This window comes from Takifugu flavidus, unplaced genomic scaffold (assembly GCF_003711565.1).
Source record: "Takifugu flavidus isolate HTHZ2018 unplaced genomic scaffold, ASM371156v2 ctg294, whole genome shotgun sequence".
NCBI classification, from domain to species: Eukaryota; Metazoa; Chordata; class Actinopteri; order Tetraodontiformes; family Tetraodontidae; genus Takifugu; species Takifugu flavidus.
This window is the reverse complement of record NW_026621934.1, coordinates 21,391-37,486: the sequence shown is the minus strand read 5'-3', so window position 1 is coordinate 37,486 and position 16,096 is coordinate 21,391. Positions and strand designations below refer to the sequence as shown.

At 49.7% G+C, this 16,096-nt stretch overlaps 1 protein-coding gene and 14 non-coding genes across 18 annotated transcripts; 1 reads left to right on the top strand and 14 right to left on the bottom strand.

Moving 5' to 3' along the window:
* Positions 1-177: 177 nt before the first annotated feature.
* On the bottom strand, positions 178-341 carry LOC130520152 (U1 spliceosomal RNA). Its single transcript, XR_008948680.1, has one exon. It is a non-coding gene; the product is annotated as a U1 spliceosomal RNA (small nuclear RNA).
* A 381-nt stretch (positions 342-722) lies between these two features.
* On the bottom strand, positions 723-884 carry LOC130520150 (U1 spliceosomal RNA). The gene has a single exon (XR_008948678.1). It is a non-coding gene; the product is annotated as a U1 spliceosomal RNA (small nuclear RNA).
* Positions 885-1,261: 377 nt separating this feature from the next.
* LOC130520147 (U1 spliceosomal RNA) lies at positions 1,262-1,425 on the bottom strand. The gene has a single exon (XR_008948675.1). It is a non-coding gene; the product is annotated as a U1 spliceosomal RNA (small nuclear RNA).
* Positions 1,426-1,800: 375 nt separating this feature from the next.
* LOC130520141 (U1 spliceosomal RNA) lies at positions 1,801-1,964 on the bottom strand. The gene has a single exon (XR_008948670.1). It is a non-coding gene; the product is annotated as a U1 spliceosomal RNA (small nuclear RNA).
* Positions 1,965-2,646: 682 nt separating this feature from the next.
* LOC130520140 (U1 spliceosomal RNA) lies at positions 2,647-2,810 on the bottom strand. Its single transcript, XR_008948669.1, has one exon. It is a non-coding gene; the product is annotated as a U1 spliceosomal RNA (small nuclear RNA).
* Positions 2,811-3,490: 680 nt separating this feature from the next.
* LOC130520139 (U1 spliceosomal RNA) lies at positions 3,491-3,654 on the bottom strand. Its single transcript, XR_008948668.1, has one exon. It is a non-coding gene; the product is annotated as a U1 spliceosomal RNA (small nuclear RNA).
* A 381-nt stretch (positions 3,655-4,035) lies between these two features.
* LOC130520151 (U1 spliceosomal RNA) lies at positions 4,036-4,197 on the bottom strand. Its single transcript, XR_008948679.1, has one exon. It is a non-coding gene; the product is annotated as a U1 spliceosomal RNA (small nuclear RNA).
* A 383-nt stretch (positions 4,198-4,580) lies between these two features.
* Positions 4,581-4,744, bottom strand: LOC130520138 (U1 spliceosomal RNA). The gene has a single exon (XR_008948667.1). It is a non-coding gene; the product is annotated as a U1 spliceosomal RNA (small nuclear RNA).
* A 683-nt stretch (positions 4,745-5,427) lies between these two features.
* Positions 5,428-5,591, bottom strand: LOC130520137 (U1 spliceosomal RNA). Its single transcript, XR_008948666.1, has one exon. It is a non-coding gene; the product is annotated as a U1 spliceosomal RNA (small nuclear RNA).
* Positions 5,592-5,973: 382 nt separating this feature from the next.
* LOC130520143 (U1 spliceosomal RNA) lies at positions 5,974-6,137 on the bottom strand. The gene has a single exon (XR_008948672.1). It is a non-coding gene; the product is annotated as a U1 spliceosomal RNA (small nuclear RNA).
* Positions 6,138-6,820: 683 nt separating this feature from the next.
* On the bottom strand, positions 6,821-6,984 carry LOC130520145 (U1 spliceosomal RNA). Its single transcript, XR_008948674.1, has one exon. It is a non-coding gene; the product is annotated as a U1 spliceosomal RNA (small nuclear RNA).
* Positions 6,985-7,366: 382 nt separating this feature from the next.
* On the bottom strand, positions 7,367-7,530 carry LOC130520144 (U1 spliceosomal RNA). Its single transcript, XR_008948673.1, has one exon. It is a non-coding gene; the product is annotated as a U1 spliceosomal RNA (small nuclear RNA).
* Positions 7,531-8,213: 683 nt separating this feature from the next.
* LOC130520159 (U1 spliceosomal RNA) lies at positions 8,214-8,377 on the bottom strand. Its single transcript, XR_008948684.1, has one exon. It is a non-coding gene; the product is annotated as a U1 spliceosomal RNA (small nuclear RNA).
* A 382-nt stretch (positions 8,378-8,759) lies between these two features.
* LOC130520142 (U1 spliceosomal RNA) lies at positions 8,760-8,923 on the bottom strand. Its single transcript, XR_008948671.1, has one exon. It is a non-coding gene; the product is annotated as a U1 spliceosomal RNA (small nuclear RNA).
* Positions 8,924-9,350: 427 nt separating this feature from the next.
* LOC130520133 (uncharacterized) lies at positions 9,351-15,527 on the top strand. Of its 4 annotated transcripts, none has more exons than XM_057023727.1 (10): positions 9,358-9,647; positions 10,178-10,357; positions 10,453-10,588; positions 10,671-11,247; positions 11,356-11,474; positions 11,560-11,652; positions 11,730-12,286; positions 12,378-12,547; positions 12,633-12,799; positions 12,947-15,527. In XM_057023727.1, the coding sequence occupies exons 6-10, from the start codon at positions 11,596-11,598 to the stop codon at positions 15,440-15,442; spliced, it is 3,447 nt and encodes a 1,148-aa protein (XP_056879707.1). In that variant the 5' UTR covers positions 9,358-9,647; positions 10,178-10,357; positions 10,453-10,588; positions 10,671-11,247; positions 11,356-11,474; positions 11,560-11,595; the 3' UTR covers positions 15,443-15,527. The 4 variants fall into 4 exon arrangements, with proteins under 4 accessions (XP_056879709.1, XP_056879707.1, XP_056879708.1 ...); XM_057023728.1 differs by having other exon boundaries at positions 9,358-10,357; positions 10,671-11,034; positions 11,100-11,247; XM_057023729.1 differs by lacking the exons at positions 11,356-11,474; positions 11,560-11,652 and having other exon boundaries at positions 9,351-10,357; positions 10,671-11,034; positions 11,998-12,286.
* Positions 15,528-16,096: the final 569 nt, after the last annotated feature.

The following is a 16,096-nucleotide window of genomic DNA, read 5'->3' as shown; positions in this document are numbered from 1 at the left end:
TTTCAACTTCCCCTCTCCAGAATAAAGCTGACATGTCCATTCCATGCCCGTTATTTTTCAAACAATGGAACACTCGCGCTCGGCTGCTTTGGCAATGCACTGCTGTTTGCATTGAAGCCGGTGCCAAGCAAACACATGCATCCTGTGCAACACTAAACATTTTATTGGACAAAATATCAGGGGAGAGCGGTACGCAGTCCCCCACTAACAGAAATTATGCAGTCGAGATTCCCCATTTGGGGAATTCGCAAGGGTCAGTACTGCTGCCTCAGTGAATGGCAGAGCCTCGCCCTGGGTGAACCACCTTCCTGATCATGGTGTCTCCCCTGCCAGGTAAGTATGAGTTGCTGGCCTCACATTGAGCCCGCAGTCCTTGCCAACTGGCTTCTTGCTGACGGTGCTGGCAGTCAAAGCCTCCAAAGTGACCACAGCTCAAGTACGCTTCAGTAGTCACAGATTAGCAACATGTTGATGCTATGCAATACATTTTCTCAAATTCAGGTTATGCTTTACTCGATGACATTTGACTCTTTACAATCACACCCTGGCACGTTCCCTCTCCAGAATAAAGCTGAAATGTCCATTCCTGCCGTTATTTTTCAAACAAATGGAACACTCGCGCGCTCGGCTGCTTTGGCAATGCCCTGCTGTTTGCATTGAAGCCGGTGCCAAGCAAACCACATGCATCCTGTGCAACACTAAACATTTTATGGACAAAATATCAGGGGAGAGCGCGTACGCAGTCCCCCACTAACAGAAATTATGCATCGAGATTCCCACATTTGGGGAATTCGCAAGGGTCAGTACTGCCTCAGTGCAATGGCAGAGCCTCGCCCTGGTGAACCACCTTCCTGATCATGGTGTCTCCCCTGCCAGGTAAGTATGAGTTGCTGGCCTCAGTTGAGCCCCAGTCCTTGCCAACTGGCTTCTTGCTGACGGTGCCTGGCAGTCAAAGCCTCCAAAGTACCACAGCTCAAGTACGCTTCAGTAGTCACAGATTAGCAACATGTTTATGCTATGCAATACTTTTTCTCCAAATTCAGGTTATGCTTTACTCGATGACATTTGACTCTTTACAATCACCCTGGCACTTCCCCTCTCCAGAATAAAGCTGAAATGTCCATTCCATGCCCGTTATTTTTCAACAATTGAACACTCTCGCTCTCGGCTGCTTTGCAATGCACTGCTGTTTGCATTGAAGCCGGTGCCAAGCAAACACATGCATCCTGTGCAACACTAAACATTTTATTGGACAAAATATCAGGGGAGAGCGCGTACGCAGTCCCCCACTACCAGAAATTATGCAGTCGAGATTCCCACATTTGGGGAATTCGCAGGGTCAGTACTGCCTCAGTGCAATGGCAGAGCCTCGCCTGGGTGAACCACCACTTCCTGATCATGGTGTCTCCCCTGCCAGGTAAGTATGAGTTGCTGGCCTCACAGTTGAGCCCGCAGTCCTTGCCAACTGGCTTCTTGCTGACGGTGCTGGCAGTCAAGCCTCCAAAGTACCACAGCTCAAGTACGCTCAGTAGTCACAGATTAGCAACATGTTGATGCTATGCAATACATTTCTCCAAATTCAGGTATGCTTTACTCGATGACATTTGACTCTTTACACACACCCTGGCACGTTCCCTCTCCAGAATAAAGCTGACATGTCCATTCCATGCCCGTTATTTTTCAAACAAATGGAACACTCGCGCTCGGCTGCTTTGGCAATGCACTGCTGTTTGCATTGAAGCCGGTGCCAAGCAAACACATGCATCCTGTGCAACACTAAACATTTTATTGACAAAATATCAGGGGAGAGCGCGTACGCAGTCCCCCACTAACAGAAATTATGCAGTCGAGATTCCCACATTTGGGGAATTCGCAAGGGTCAGTACTGCCTCAGTGCAATGGCAGAGCCTCGCCCTGGGTGAACCACCTTCCTGATCATGGTGTCTCCCCTGCCAGGTAAGTATGAGTTGCTGGCCTCACAGTTGAGCCCGCAGTCCTTGCCAACTGGCTTCTTGCTGACGGTGCTGGCAGTCAAAGCCTCCAAAGTACCACAGCTCAAGTACGCTTCAGTAGTCACAGATTAGCAACATGTTGATGCTATGCAATACATTTTCTCCAAATTCAGGTTATGCTTTACTCGATGACATTTGACTCTTTACAATCACACCCTGGCACGTTCCCTCTCCAGAATAAAGCTGAAATGTCCATTCCATGCCCGTTATTTTTCAAACAAATGGAACCGTTCAAACACGCGCGCTGTGTTTAAGAAGATGCCTTTCGCGCAAAAAGGTACAAAAAGGACAACACGCATGTGTCTCTCCTAACCCTGTTAACAACCATGTCCACTTTCTTTGTTTAGTCTTGCTGTCCTTTACAGTTACTGCCACCCCATGGCCTGGAGTGGAAGTAAATGGGCTGTTGGGCACTATGCATTGCACGCTTCCCACTCCGAGCAGGAAAGACACTCATAAAACACAGATTTTGCCATCGGTGCCGAGTTGCGTTTGACGGCACTACGTTTACGTACAGACGCACAGAACACTCGCGCTCGGCTGCTTTGGCAATGCACTGCTGTTTGCATTGAAGCCGGTGCCAAGCAAACACATGCATCCTGTGCAACACTAAACATTTTATTGGACAAAATATCAGGGGAGAGCGCGTACGCAGTCCCCCACTAACAGAAATTATGCAGTCGAGATTCCCACATTTGGGGAATTCGCAAGGGTCAGTACTGCCTCAGTGCAATGGCAGAGCCTCGCCCTGGGTGAACCACCTTCCTGATCATGGTGTCTCCCCTGCCAGGTAAGTATGAGTTGCTGGCCTCACAGTTGAGCCCGCAGTCCTTGCCAACTGGCTTCTTGCTGACGGTGCTGGCAGTCAAAGCCTCCAAAGTACCACAGCTCAAGTACGCTTCAGTAGTCACAGATTAGCAACATGTTGATGCTATGCAATACATTTTCTCCAAATTCAGGTTATGCTTTACTCGATGACATTTGACTCTTTACAATCACACCCTGGCACGTTCCCTCTCCAGAATAAAGCTGAAATGTCCATTCCATGCCCGTTATTTTTCAACAAATGGAACCGTTCAAAACGCGCGCTGTGTTTAAGAAGATGCCTTTCGCGCAAAAAGGTACAAAAAGGACAACACGCATGTGTCTCTCCTAACCCTGTTAACAACCATGTCCACTTTCTTTGTTTAGTCTTGCTGTCCTTTACAGTTACTGCCACCCCATGGCCTGGAGTGGAAGTAAATGGGCTGTTGGGCACTATTGCATTGCACGCTTCCCACTCCGAGCAGGAAAGACACTCATAAAACACAGATTTTGCCATCGGGCCGAGTTGCGTTTGACGGCACTACGTTTACGTACAGACGCACAGAACACTCGCGCTCGGCTGCTTTGGCAATGCACTGCTGTTTGCATTGAAGCCGGTGCCAAGCAAACACATGCATCCTGTGCAACACTAAACATTTTATTGGACAAAATATCAGGGGAGAGCGCGTACGCAGTCCCCCACTAACAGAAATTATGCAGTCGAGATTCCCACATTTGGGGAATTCGCAAGGGTCAGTACTGCCTCAGTGCAATGGCAGAGCCTCGCCCTGGGTGAACCACCTTCCTGATCATGGTGTCTCCCCTGCCAGGTAAGTATGAGTTGCTGGCCTCACAGTTGAGCCCGCAGTCCTTGCCAACTGGCTTCTTGCTGACGGTGCTGGCAGTCAAAGCCTCCAAAGTACCACAGCTCAAGTACGCTTCAGTAGTCACAGATTAGCAACATGTTGATGCTATGCAATACATTTTCTCCAAATTCAGGTTATGCTTTACTCGATGACATTTGACTCTTTACAATCACACACCTGGCACGTTCCCTCTCCAGAATAAAGCTGACATGTCCATTCCATGCCCGTTATTTTTCAAACAAATGGAACACTCGCGCTCGGCTGCTTTGGCAATGCACTGCTGTTTTTTGAAGCCGGTGCCAAGCAAACACATGCATCCTGTGCAACACTAAACATTTTATTGGACAAAATATCAGGGGAGAGCGCGTACGCAGTCCCCCACTAACAGAAATTATGCAGTCGAGATTCCCACATTTGGGGAATTCGCAAGGTCAGTACTGCCTCAGTGCAATGGCAGAGCCTCGCCCTGGGTGAACCACCTTCCTGATCATGTGTCTCCCCTGCCAGGTAAGTATGAGTTGCTGGCCTCACAGTTGAGCCCGCAGTCCTTGCCAACTGGCTTCTTGCTGACGGTGCTGGCAGTCAAAGCCTCCAAAGTACCACAGCTCAAGTACGCTTCAGTAGTCACAGATTAGCAACATGTTGATGCTATGCAATACATTTTCTCCAAATTCAGGTTATGCTTTACTCGATGACATTTGACTCTTTACAATCACACCCTGGCACGTTCCCTCTCCAGAATAAAGCTGAAATGTCCATTCCATGCCCGTTATTTTTCAAACAAACATGAACACTCGCGCTCGGCTGCTTTGGCAATGCACTGCTGTTTGCATTGAAGCCGGTGCCAAGCAAACACATGCATCCTGTGCAACACTAAACATTTTATTGGACAAAATATCAGGGGAGAGCGCGTACGCAGTCCCCCACTAACAGAAATTATGCAGTCGAGATTCCCACATTTGGGGAATTCGCAAGGGTCAGTACTGCCTCAGTGCAATGGCAGAGCCTCGCCCTGGGTGAACCACCTTCCTGATCATGGTGTCTCCCCTGCCAGGTAAGTATGAGTTGCTGGCCTCACAGTTGAGCCCGCAGTCCTTGCCAACTGGCTTCTTGCTGACGGTGCTGGCAGTCAAAGCCTCCAAAGTACCACAGCTCAAGTACGCTTCAGTAGTCACAGATTAGCAACATGTTGATGCTATGCAATACATTTTCTCCAAATTCAGGTTATGCTTTACTCGATGACATTTGACTCTTTACAATCACACCCTGGCACGTTCCCTCTCCAGAATAAAGCTGAAATGTCCATTCCATGCCCGTTATTTTTCAAACAAATGGAACCGTTCAAACACGCGCGCTGTGTTTAAGAAGATGCCTTTCGCGCAAGAAGGTACAAAAAGGACAACACGCATGTGTCTCTCCTAACCCTGTTAACAACCATGTCCACTTTCTTTGTTTAGTCTTGCTGTCCTTTACAGTTACTGCCACCCCATGGCCTGGAGTGGAAGTAAATGGGCTGTTGGGCACTATTGCATTGCACGCTTCCCACTCCGAGCAGGAAAGACACTCATAAAACACAGATTTTGCCATCGGCGCCGAGTTGCGTTTGACGGCACTACGTTTACGTACAGACGCACAGAACACTCGCGCTCGGCTGCTTTGGCAATGCACTGCTGTTTGCATTGAAGCCGGTGCCAAGCAAACACATGCATCCTGTGCAACACTAAACATTTTATTGGACAAAATATCAGGGGAGAGCGCGTACGCAGTCCCCCACTAACAGAAATTATGCAGTCGAGATTCCCACATTTGGGGAATTCGCAAGGGTCAGTACTGCCTCAGTGCAATGGCAGAGCCTCGCCCTGGGTGAACCACCTTCCTGATCATGGTGTCTCCCCTGCCAGGTAAGTATGAGTTGCTGGCCTCACAGTTGAGCCCGCAGTCCTTGCCAACTGGCTTCTTGCTGACGGTGCTGGCAGTCAAAGCCTCCAAAGTACCACAGCTCAAGTACGCTTCAGTAGTCACAGATTAGCAACATGTTGATGCTATGCAATACATTTTCTCCAAATTCAGGTTATGCTTTACTCGATGACATTTGACTCTTTACAATCACACCCTGGCACGTTCCCTCTCCAGAATAAAGCTGAAATGTCCATTCCATGCCCGTTATTTTTCAAACAAATGGAACACTCGCGCTCGGCTGCTTTGGCAATGCACTGCTGTTTGCATTTAAGCCGGTGCCAAGCAAACACATGCATCCTGTGCAACACTAAACATTTTATTGGACAAAATATCAGGGGAGAGCGCGTACGCAGTCCCCCACTAACAGAAATTATGCAGTCGAGATTCCCACATTTGGGGAATTCGCAAGGGTCAGTACTGCCTCAGTGCAATGGCAGAGCCTCGCCCTGGGTGAACCACCTTCCTGATCATGGTGTCTTCCCTGCCAGGTAAGTATGAGTTGCTGGCCTCACAGTTGAGCCCGCAGTCCTTGCCAACTGGCTTCTTGCTGACGGTGCTGGCAGTCAAAGCCTCCAAAGTACCACAGCTCAAGTACGCTTCAGTAGTCACAGATTAGCAACATGTTGATGCTATGCAATACATTTTCTCCAAATTCAGGTTATGCTTTACTCGATGACATTTGACTCTTTACAATCACACCCTGGCACGTTCCCTCTCCAGAATAAAGCTGACATGTCCATTCCATGCCCGTTATTTTTCAAACAAATGGAACCGTTCAAACACGCGCGCTGTGTTTAAGAAGATGCCTTTCGCGCAAGAAGGTACAAAAAGGACAACACGCATGTGTCTCTCCTAACCCTGTTAACAACCATGTCCACTTTCTTTGTTTAGTCTTGCTGTCCTTTACAGTTACTGCCACCCCATGGCCTGGAGTGGAAGTAAATGGGGTGTTGGGCACTACTGCATTGCACGCTTCCCACTCCGAGCAGGAAAGACACTCATAAAACACAGATTTTGCCATCGGCGCCGAGTTGCGTTTGACGGCACTACGTTTACGTACAGACGCACAGAACACTCGCGCTCGGCTGCTTTGGCAATGCACTGCTGTTTGCATTGAAGCCGGTGCCAAGCAAACACATGCATCCTGTGCAACACTAAACATTTTATTGGACAAAATATCAGGGGAGAGCGCGTACGCAGTCCCCCACTAACAGAAATTATGCAGTCGAGATTCTCACATTTGGGGAATTCGCAAGGGTCAGTACTGCCTCAGTGCAATGGCAGAGCCTCGCTCTGGGTGAACCACCTTCCTGATCATGGTGTCTCCCCTGCCAGGTAAGTATGAGTTGCTGGCCTCACAGTTGAGCCCGCAGTTCTTGCCAACTGGCTTCTTGCTGACGGTGCTGGCAGTCAAAGCCTCCAAAGTACCACAGCTCAAGTACGCTTCAGTAGTCACAGATTAGCAACATGTTGATGCTATGCAATACATTTTCTCCAAATTCAGGTTATGCTTTACTCGATGACATTTGACTCTTTACAATCACACCCTGGCACGTTCCCTCTCCAGAATAAAGCTGAAATGTCCATTCCATGCCCGTTATTTTTCAAACAAATGGAACACTCGCGCTCGGCTGCTTTGGCAATGCACTGCTGTTTGCATTGAAGCCGGTGCCAAGCAAACACATGCATCCTGTGCAACACTAAACATTTTATTGGACAAAATATCAGGGGAGAGCGCGTACGCAGTCCCCCACTAACAGAAATTATGCAGTCGAGATTCCCACATTTGGGGAATTCGCAAGGGTCAGTACTGCCTCAGTGCAATGGCAGAGCCTCGCCCTGGGTGAACCACCTTCCTGATCATGGTGTCTCACCTGCCAGGTAAGTATGAGTTGCTGGCCTCACAGTTGAGCCCGCAGTTCTTGCCAACTGGCTTCTTGCTGACGGTGCTGGCAGTCAAAGCCTCCAAAGTACCACAGCTCAAGTACGCTTCAGTAGTCACAGATTAGCAACATGTTGATGCTATGCAATACATTTTCTCCAAATTCAGGTTATGCTTTACTCGATGACATTTGACTCTTTACAATCACACCCTGGCACGTTCCCTCTCCAGAATAAAGCTGACATGTCCATTCCATGCCCGTTATTTTTCAAACAAATGGAACCGTTCAAACACGCGCGCTTTGTTTAAGAAGATGCCTTTCGCGCAAGAAGGTACAAAAAGGACAACACGCATGTGTCTCTCCTAACCCTGTTAACAACCATGTCCACTTTCTTTGTTTAGTCTTGCTGTCCTTTACAGTTACTGCCACCCCATGGCCTGGAGTGGAAGTAAATGGGCTGTTGGGCACTACGGCATTGCACGCTTCCCACTCCGAGCAGGAAAGACACTCATAAAACACAGATTTTGCCATCGGCGCCGAGTTGCGTTTGACGGCACTACGTTTACGTACAGACGCACAGAACACTCGCGCTCGGCTGCTTTGGCAATGCACTGCTGTTTGCATTGAAGCCGGTGCCAAGCAAACACATGCATCCTGTGCAACACTAAACATTTTATTGGACAAAATATCAGGGGAGAGCGCGTACGCAGTCCCCCACTAACAGAAATTATGCAGTCGAGATTCCCACATTTGGGGAATTCGCAAGGGTCAGTACTGCCTCAGTGCAATGGCAGAGCCTCGCCCTGGGTGAACCACCTTCCTGATCATGGTGTCTCCCCTGCCAGGTAAGTATGAGTTGCTGGCCTCACAGTTGAGCCCGCAGTCCTTGCCAACTGGCTTCTTGCTGACGGTGCTGGCAGTCAAAGCCTCCAAAGTACCACAGCTCAAGTACGCTTCAGTAGTCACAGATTAGCAACATGTTGATGCTATGCAATACATTTTCTCCAAATTCAGGTTATGCTTTACTCGATGACATTTGACTCTTTACAATCACACCCTGGCACGTTCCCTCTCCAGAATAAAGCTGAAATGTCCATTCCATGCCCGTTATTTTTCAAACAAATGGAACACTCGCGCTCGGCTGCTTTGGCAATGCACAGCTGTTTGCATTGAAGCCGGTGCCAAGCAAACACATGCATCCTGTGCAACACTAAACATTTTATTGGACAAAATATCAGGGGAGAGCGCGTACGCAGTCCCACACTAACAGAAATTATGCAGTCGAGATTCCCACATTTGGGGAATTCGCAAGGGTCAGTACTGCCTCAGTGCAATGGCAGAGCCTCGCCCTGGGTGAACCACCTTCCTGATCATGGTGTCTCCCCTGCCAGGTAAGTATGAGTTGCTGGCCTCACAGTTGAGCCCGCAGTCCTTGCCAACTGGCTTCTTGCTGACGGTGCTGGCAGTCAAAGCCTCCAAAGTACCACAGCTCAAGTACGCTTCAGTAGTCACAGATTAGCAACATGTTGATGCTATGCAATACATTTTCTCCAAATTCAGGTTATGCTTTACTCGATGACATTTGACTCTTTACAATCACACCCTGGCACGTTCCCTCTCCAGAATAAAGCTGAAATGTCCATTCCATGCCCGTTATTTTTCAAACAAATGGAACACTCGCGCTCGGCTGCTTTGGCAATGCACTGCTGTTTGCATTGAAGCCGGTGCCAAGCAAACACATGCATCCTGTGCAACACTAAACATTTTATTGGACAAAATATCAGGGGAGAGAGCGCGTACGCAGTCCCCCACTAACAGAAATTATGCAGTCGAGATTCCCACATTTGGGGAATTCGCAAATCTCCCACGGAGCGGAGTGCAATGTAGACTGTAGACTGGGGGCGGTCCTGGCTCGCGATTGGCCCGGAGTCTACACTTGCGGGCAGAGTGTAGACAGCCTGGCCCTCTGATTGGTCCGGTGTCTACACCTACGAAGCGAGGTGTAGACGGGGAAGCCTTCCGATTGGTCCCGAAGGCGGAAGGCGGGCCCCCGATCATCCGAGCCCAATAAGAGGGCCGCGCGTAACGGTGCCTGGAATCGAACTGCGAAAATTTGGATCGAGGTAAGTCAGCCGATCTTTCCACATTTGCGTGCTTTTTGCGTGCTCGGAAGCATATCTTTGCAATAGTACCTGTAAATGTGCTCGAAAGCTAACCTTGTCCGTGAAAAAACAACTTTTCGCTAGCGGGATAATGTCGCTAATCGCATCTATACACATTGTATTATTGAGGTGCCTCCGTGCTCGAATTGATTGTTTGCCTTCTTTGTTTCCGAATTAAATGTTTACGTTCAATGTTGTGACCTACATGCCTATTGAGTATTACAAACAACAGAATGTCCATGAGTGTGTTGGGACAATACAGCTGAGAAAGGTGGGAAGTGGGGGGGACAATACAGCCAAGAAAGGTGGGAAGTGGTAGGACAATACAGCCTAGTCAGGTGGGAAGTGGGGGTCCATACAGCCAAGAAAGGTGAGGGCAGCCAGATGTGGGCAGCAAGTACCTGGGAAGTGCCTTGCTTGGTGGCGGCAGTAGTAATCTCTGGTTAGTTGTTTGCTTGCACATGACACTTTGCTTTGGTTGTTTTTTTCAGATAAAGCTTCTGCAATGGACCCATTAATGCCATCGCTGTGTATTCTAGACACGAGTGTGCCACAGGATCGGCAGCAGTGCGTCCTAAAGGCCTCGAAAGAGGCACGGGCAGCCCAATTGAAGCCACATCAGCCCACTGATGACAGTGGACTGAGATGTCTTAAGACTGCCTGTGATGAAGGTAAGGTAATCAGGGTCAAATATATGTTTGGATGCTCAGTTGACTCACTCTACTTGGACAAATGTGGCATTAAAGACATAACCGTTTGTCTTCAGCTAAAAGGAGATGCCGCCTGGTCACCCAAAATCCCTCGGAGGTGCAGTGGATGGGTCAGCTAATTCTGACTTTTGGCAAGTACCGAGGCAAAAGCTTCCACTGGCTGGTGGAAAACGATGTTGGCTACATTAAATAGTAAGTGTGCTGTTCTAAACAAATGAAATCTTTGCTCATTCCTGTCCCGTTAAGTGATTCATAATTAAATGTGATATTTCAGTATCGTTGATCGCCACGTTAAAGAGAAGCAGCGACCAGAGAGAGGACCGATAAATGACGAGTGGGTTAAGGATTACCTCCTCAAGTACATCCAGTTCTTCCCGCACGTGTCGTGCCACCTGGAGATGTGTGTGGACAGAGCCATTTACGGACAGGGGCGGTTCAAGTCGTTTACGTTCGAGGAGATGTGGAAGTGGTACAGCCTCCATAAACAACTTCTGTCCGACCCCCAATGTGGAAGTGACCACGAGAGGAGAATGGCTCAGGAAGCACACACCTCTGTGAAGCAATGGTTGGTCATGGCCGAAAATGACATAGCCACCAGCTCCCTGAAACGATTCCGAAAGTACATTCTCGACAGAGAGGTAGGTCGACGCGACCTCGTGCAACAGCGCGGTGACATTTTTACTGCTATTTATGTGTCTTTCAGTAGACACAACACGGTGCGCCCCCCCCTACAGCGACTGCCACCGCCACTGCTACTGCCACTTCCAGCAGCTCATCGACATGTACAGTCGCTACCGTTGGGGAGGATGATGCCGTGCTTGCTGAGGCTCTTGCCTCATATGAAAGAAAAGGTAATTGTTAATATTATGCACAAGCTTTTCAGAACGCAGTGAGGACTGAAGCTACATTTTAGATGAGTTATGTTTACGTTGGCCTTTTTCTCCCACATTTCACTAAAGCTGCAGCAGAAAAGGCCAAAAGACCTGGAAAACAGAGCCGGCCAGCGTCTGCACACAAGTCCGTCAGACGCACCGCTCCATCGTCGACGGCAAGATCGCCGTCTGAACCACACATCGAGGTGACTCTTTGCTCCATATCCTGGGGACGCCACACTAAAGTGTGCCAATACAAAAACTTACACAAAAATGCTGGTTATATTCAAGGTTCCGGTAGCGGCTCCCGAGAGGACGACCGCCGTGATGGATGCAGCGCCTCAGCCCTGTCGGCCCACAGCAACATCAGCAGCACAGCCGGAGGTAATCCATTAAAAACAAGCTCAAGTTTGAGTATTCAGTGACTATATGTCGGATATAATCGTGTGTTTTCATATCAGGTGACATACGAGGGATGGCACAAAATGTGGGAGTCTGCTCCCAATGGGCTCCCACAGGCTGACGTTGCATGGCTGAAAGAGGATGAAACCAATGGACTCTTCCAGAGGCCTGCATCCTTTCAGGACAAATATGGAAAGATGAAGTGGAGGAAGGTCCTGAAGGATGACAGGATGTGGTTTCATCCCCCAGAAGTGCCTGGAGTGGTAGGCCGGACTGTTCCATCGGCAGACTCCTTTTTCCGCAGTCGTGTCTTTTTCTGGAGACCAGTAGGTGTGTGGCGTTACAGCCTGCGCTGTCCCAGAGCTGCGTGCCCGGCGCGGGAAAACAAAGGCGCTTTTCTGTACCGTTGCGGTTATTCTCACACGGTCAGACAGATCTGCCACGTATCTGGGTGGTACTCCATGCTGACCGAGGTCCTGGCCTGTAACGCGTGCAGAAAAGCAGCCAAGGACTCAGAGGAGCATGCCATTGGCCGCTTCCCGTCATGGGAAGGCTGCATCCTCAATCAGCTCAGTCCAGCGCACCAGGGCATGTTCCCTGCTGTATTGACATTACGGTGAGTCTGCGCGCTTTGCTTCAACATCTTTCGAGTTCTTAGCGAAAGGCACGCAAGGCTGGCTCACAGAATGTGATCAATTTCATTTCAGGCGGGGGGTGGACAAGCAGGTGGTCCGCCTCTTGAGGGATCGCACTGAGGGCAACACCATGGCCAAGGTGTGGCGCCAGGTCCAGGAAAGCCACTGTGAGGAGTACCTGCAGAGGAAAGACCTTTACACCACTCTGCTCACACAGTACACTAAACCTGGGAAGATCACAAGTGAGATTTCAGATTTTTTTTTTTTTTGATGATTTTTGTGCCCTTCACCGATTTTGTCATTTTGAAAATATTACTCTTATTTCAGAGAGTTTCAGCCCAAAGTTTCAATTGCCGCCACCTCGAAGAGAGCTGCCGTCCCCAAGGCTGCTGAGGAAAGCCTTCCTCCTTGCGGAGGCTGAGAATATTGAGGATTACCGGGCGCAGATAATGTCAACGTTTGGGAAAGTGCTCAAATATGACTCCACCAAGAAGGTAATTTGTGTGTGTCAACTGCATTCAGGGCATTTCTTTGTGTCTAACTAAAGAAGTGCATTGCATCTGCACAGCCATTACTAGATCAAGAGTTAGCATCAACAAGGTACCAAATACAGGTCTTTGACTGTTTGTATACATTTTCAGATCTGCAAGAAGTTGTCTGGCGACGGAAAAGGCACCGCAGAGTGGTGCACCAACGTCGGCAACGAGCGGAGTCAGATCCTCATGTCCGTACTGACCTGCGAGGAGTCTTTGGAGAAGATGCGGCCGATGGCCAAAGGGCTCATGGAGCGCTATCAAAGGGCAGGAGAGGCGGCTCCGGAACTGATGTACGTGGACCGCGGCTGTTGTCGCGCTCTCGGAGTCTCCTCTTTGGAGCAGCTCTTTGACAAGTGGGTCGACAGAGGCATGCTGATCCGTCTGGACATCTTCCATTGGATCCACAGATTTGACGCGGCTGTTCGGACGGATCACCATTCCAAGTGTGCCCTCTTTAAATCCGCTTTGTCGGCCGCCGTCTTCTCCTACAACAAGGACGACGTGGCGCTCCTCTTGCAGGCGGTGCGTGCGGGACTCCCGGACATGGCCGATTCCCTTTCAGATAGCCAGCTGATCGAAAGGCACGTCACCAAAAGGGACCTGTCCCATTATGTGAGAAGAATCACAGTTGGGGCCCAGGAAACCTTTGTGCGTGTCCAGAAGGTCATCGACACACTGAAAGGACCGGCGGGAATGGACGACAACCAGGTCCATCTGTTCAAGGGTAACGACGACATCGATCACGTCTGGCAAAATCAACAGAAGCACCTCGAGTGCATCCAGGACCCTCCTGGGCGGAACATGTACACCATAAAAAAACACGTTACCCGCAACGGTGTGAGTCTGCCGCGCTACGCCACAGACAGGGGGAGCAACAGCCTGGAGGGCTTCCACTCCTTCCTGCCCAGCATGATTCCAGGACCCCACTGTGCAGCCGTCCCATTTCAAGTGTACCTCCTGGCTGGGATTGCACGTTGGAATGCCGACAGGGAGTCTGCCAGTGTCAGAGGACAACGGGGACGACAGCACCTCGTCTACGTGTCGCCGCTGGTGCATCGTCTCAATGAGAGGTGTCAGCAGCTGTTTGGGGTGGTGGAGGATGCCAACTACAGGGCTCCTGTGCCGCCCGGTGGGGAGCGAATCGGTCTCGAGTACTTGTTTTGCCAATCGACAGACACTTTCAATGTTCCTGAACATTATGCTCAGACTACAAACACCCTGCAAACTGATGAGGACGAGGGGGACGAGGGGGAGGTAGACGAGGCTTCCCGCGACGACGATCCCCCGGACGGTGACGCGGGATACATTTCGGATGCCGTTGACGATCGCCTGACTCCTCTCCCTAGGAACCTGCACCTCACTGACCAGGCTGTCGCCGATGACTTTGACCCCTGCGCCGAGGACGTGTGCGGTCCAAATCATCTCCCGGGGTACGAGCACGTGGAGGAGCTCAGCAGACTCCTGGTGGACGTTGCGTTGGAAGAGGGAAAGCTCGCCATCAGCAACTCTACAAGGCAGAGGGTCATTGCTGCATGGAACGGGCTCCATCTCCACGACCGAAGCATTCACCAGTTTGACAGCCTGTACTCTGCACGCTGGGGCAACGCTCTCTTCGGCCGCACCAACGGAGACCCTGCTGAATCGTCTTTGGTGCAAAAGCTCAAGTTCAGCAAACGACATTCGGCTGCCCACCTGCTGGACTCCAGGAAGAACAGGCTGATGTACTGCTTCGTCAAACAGCTGTGGCTGCACCCGCACTGCAGAGCAAAGGCTGGCGGGCTGCCGCACAAACATCTATTGACCAGATTATACCAGCGTGTCCAACAGAGAGTCACTGTGGATGATGCCGAGCTCAGCAAGCTGGGGATTCCTCTCCTGAAAATAAACACTAAATCCATTGCGCACTTTATCAGGCGACAGGAGGCCTTGTCAGCTGCCAATGTGACTGACCATGGTCTATCTGTCCTCCGACGCCATCAGAGCATCGCGCAGTGCAGTCAACCCCCGGCGCTGGAGCTACCTCTTGAAAGACCGCACACCAGTCGACCTCAGGTGACCTACGAGGTCACTCCATCTCTGGCGGGGACCAGGAAACTTAAATATCGACACGGTCGCACAGATGCGGCCCCTTATTTACCACCTCTTGGTCACACAGTTACATCCCCCTCTCCCCCCGCCCCACAGCCAGAACCACCATCACCCGCACCATCCCAGACGACACCACGCAAAGGTACTTTTGTCCCACAGCCTGTGCCTCTCTGCTCATCCGGTCAAATCCAGGCAACACTTCCAACAGTCCCTCTCGCTGTTTCCAAACACAAACCGTCCCAATCCCCCCGGCATCAATGGTCGCCAGCTCGATCCACTTTTTACAAGAGGAGATGGGTGGAGCACAGTGGCACTGAGCCTACCGCTTTCAAAGTGCACATCTGTGCACTGTGTGGTCAACCAACTAAAGGCCACAACAAATACAGAAAAAAGACTTACTGTCCAAACAGCAAAAAGTCATCGTCTCCAGGACTTGAAGGCCAGACTTTTGACACTTTTGTAGACTTTCAAAGGGCTGTGGACATTCTTTTGGGACCTCATTTCCAGGTATAAGCGAAGAAGATTGGAGTGTTTTATTGTCTGCACTTGACAATAAATTCTTCTTTGCACTTGACAATAAATGCTTCTTTGAATACAATGCACATGTCTCATTTGTATTCTTTCACACCCGGATGACTTTCCAGTCCACACCCGAGACATGCAGGACCTTGAGGCAGTTAAAAAAAATAAAATAAAATAAGGCTGGCAACAGCTTTTTTATTTTTATTTTGTAGCACTCATTGGGAAATTAAGTGTTCTTGCTCTTCAGTGTCACCTGGGTGGGGCCACCTCTCTTTAATCACAGTCAGTGCTTTATTCATTTCCAAACATAGGACGCCTCCATTTCCAAGACACCTGGCAAAGTCTTCTGGGCCACCACAATGTAGGAACCTGCAAGGGACCAATGACAGCATCATCACTGTTTTTCTTGCACGACAAATGTTATTCAACAACAACAACAGGCCCAAGCATGGTATTCTTTACCATCTTTTCAATTTCTGACTGCACCTAATGGCACGAATAACATCACTTGTGTGTTCAAATATTACTACACCCACAGACCGTCATCGCTTTGCCCTGCATTCATTTTTTCCATCCAGCAGATGGCTCAATAGCTTGATGGCTTACATTTTAAATGAAAGATTTTGACAGATATTTATAACCATT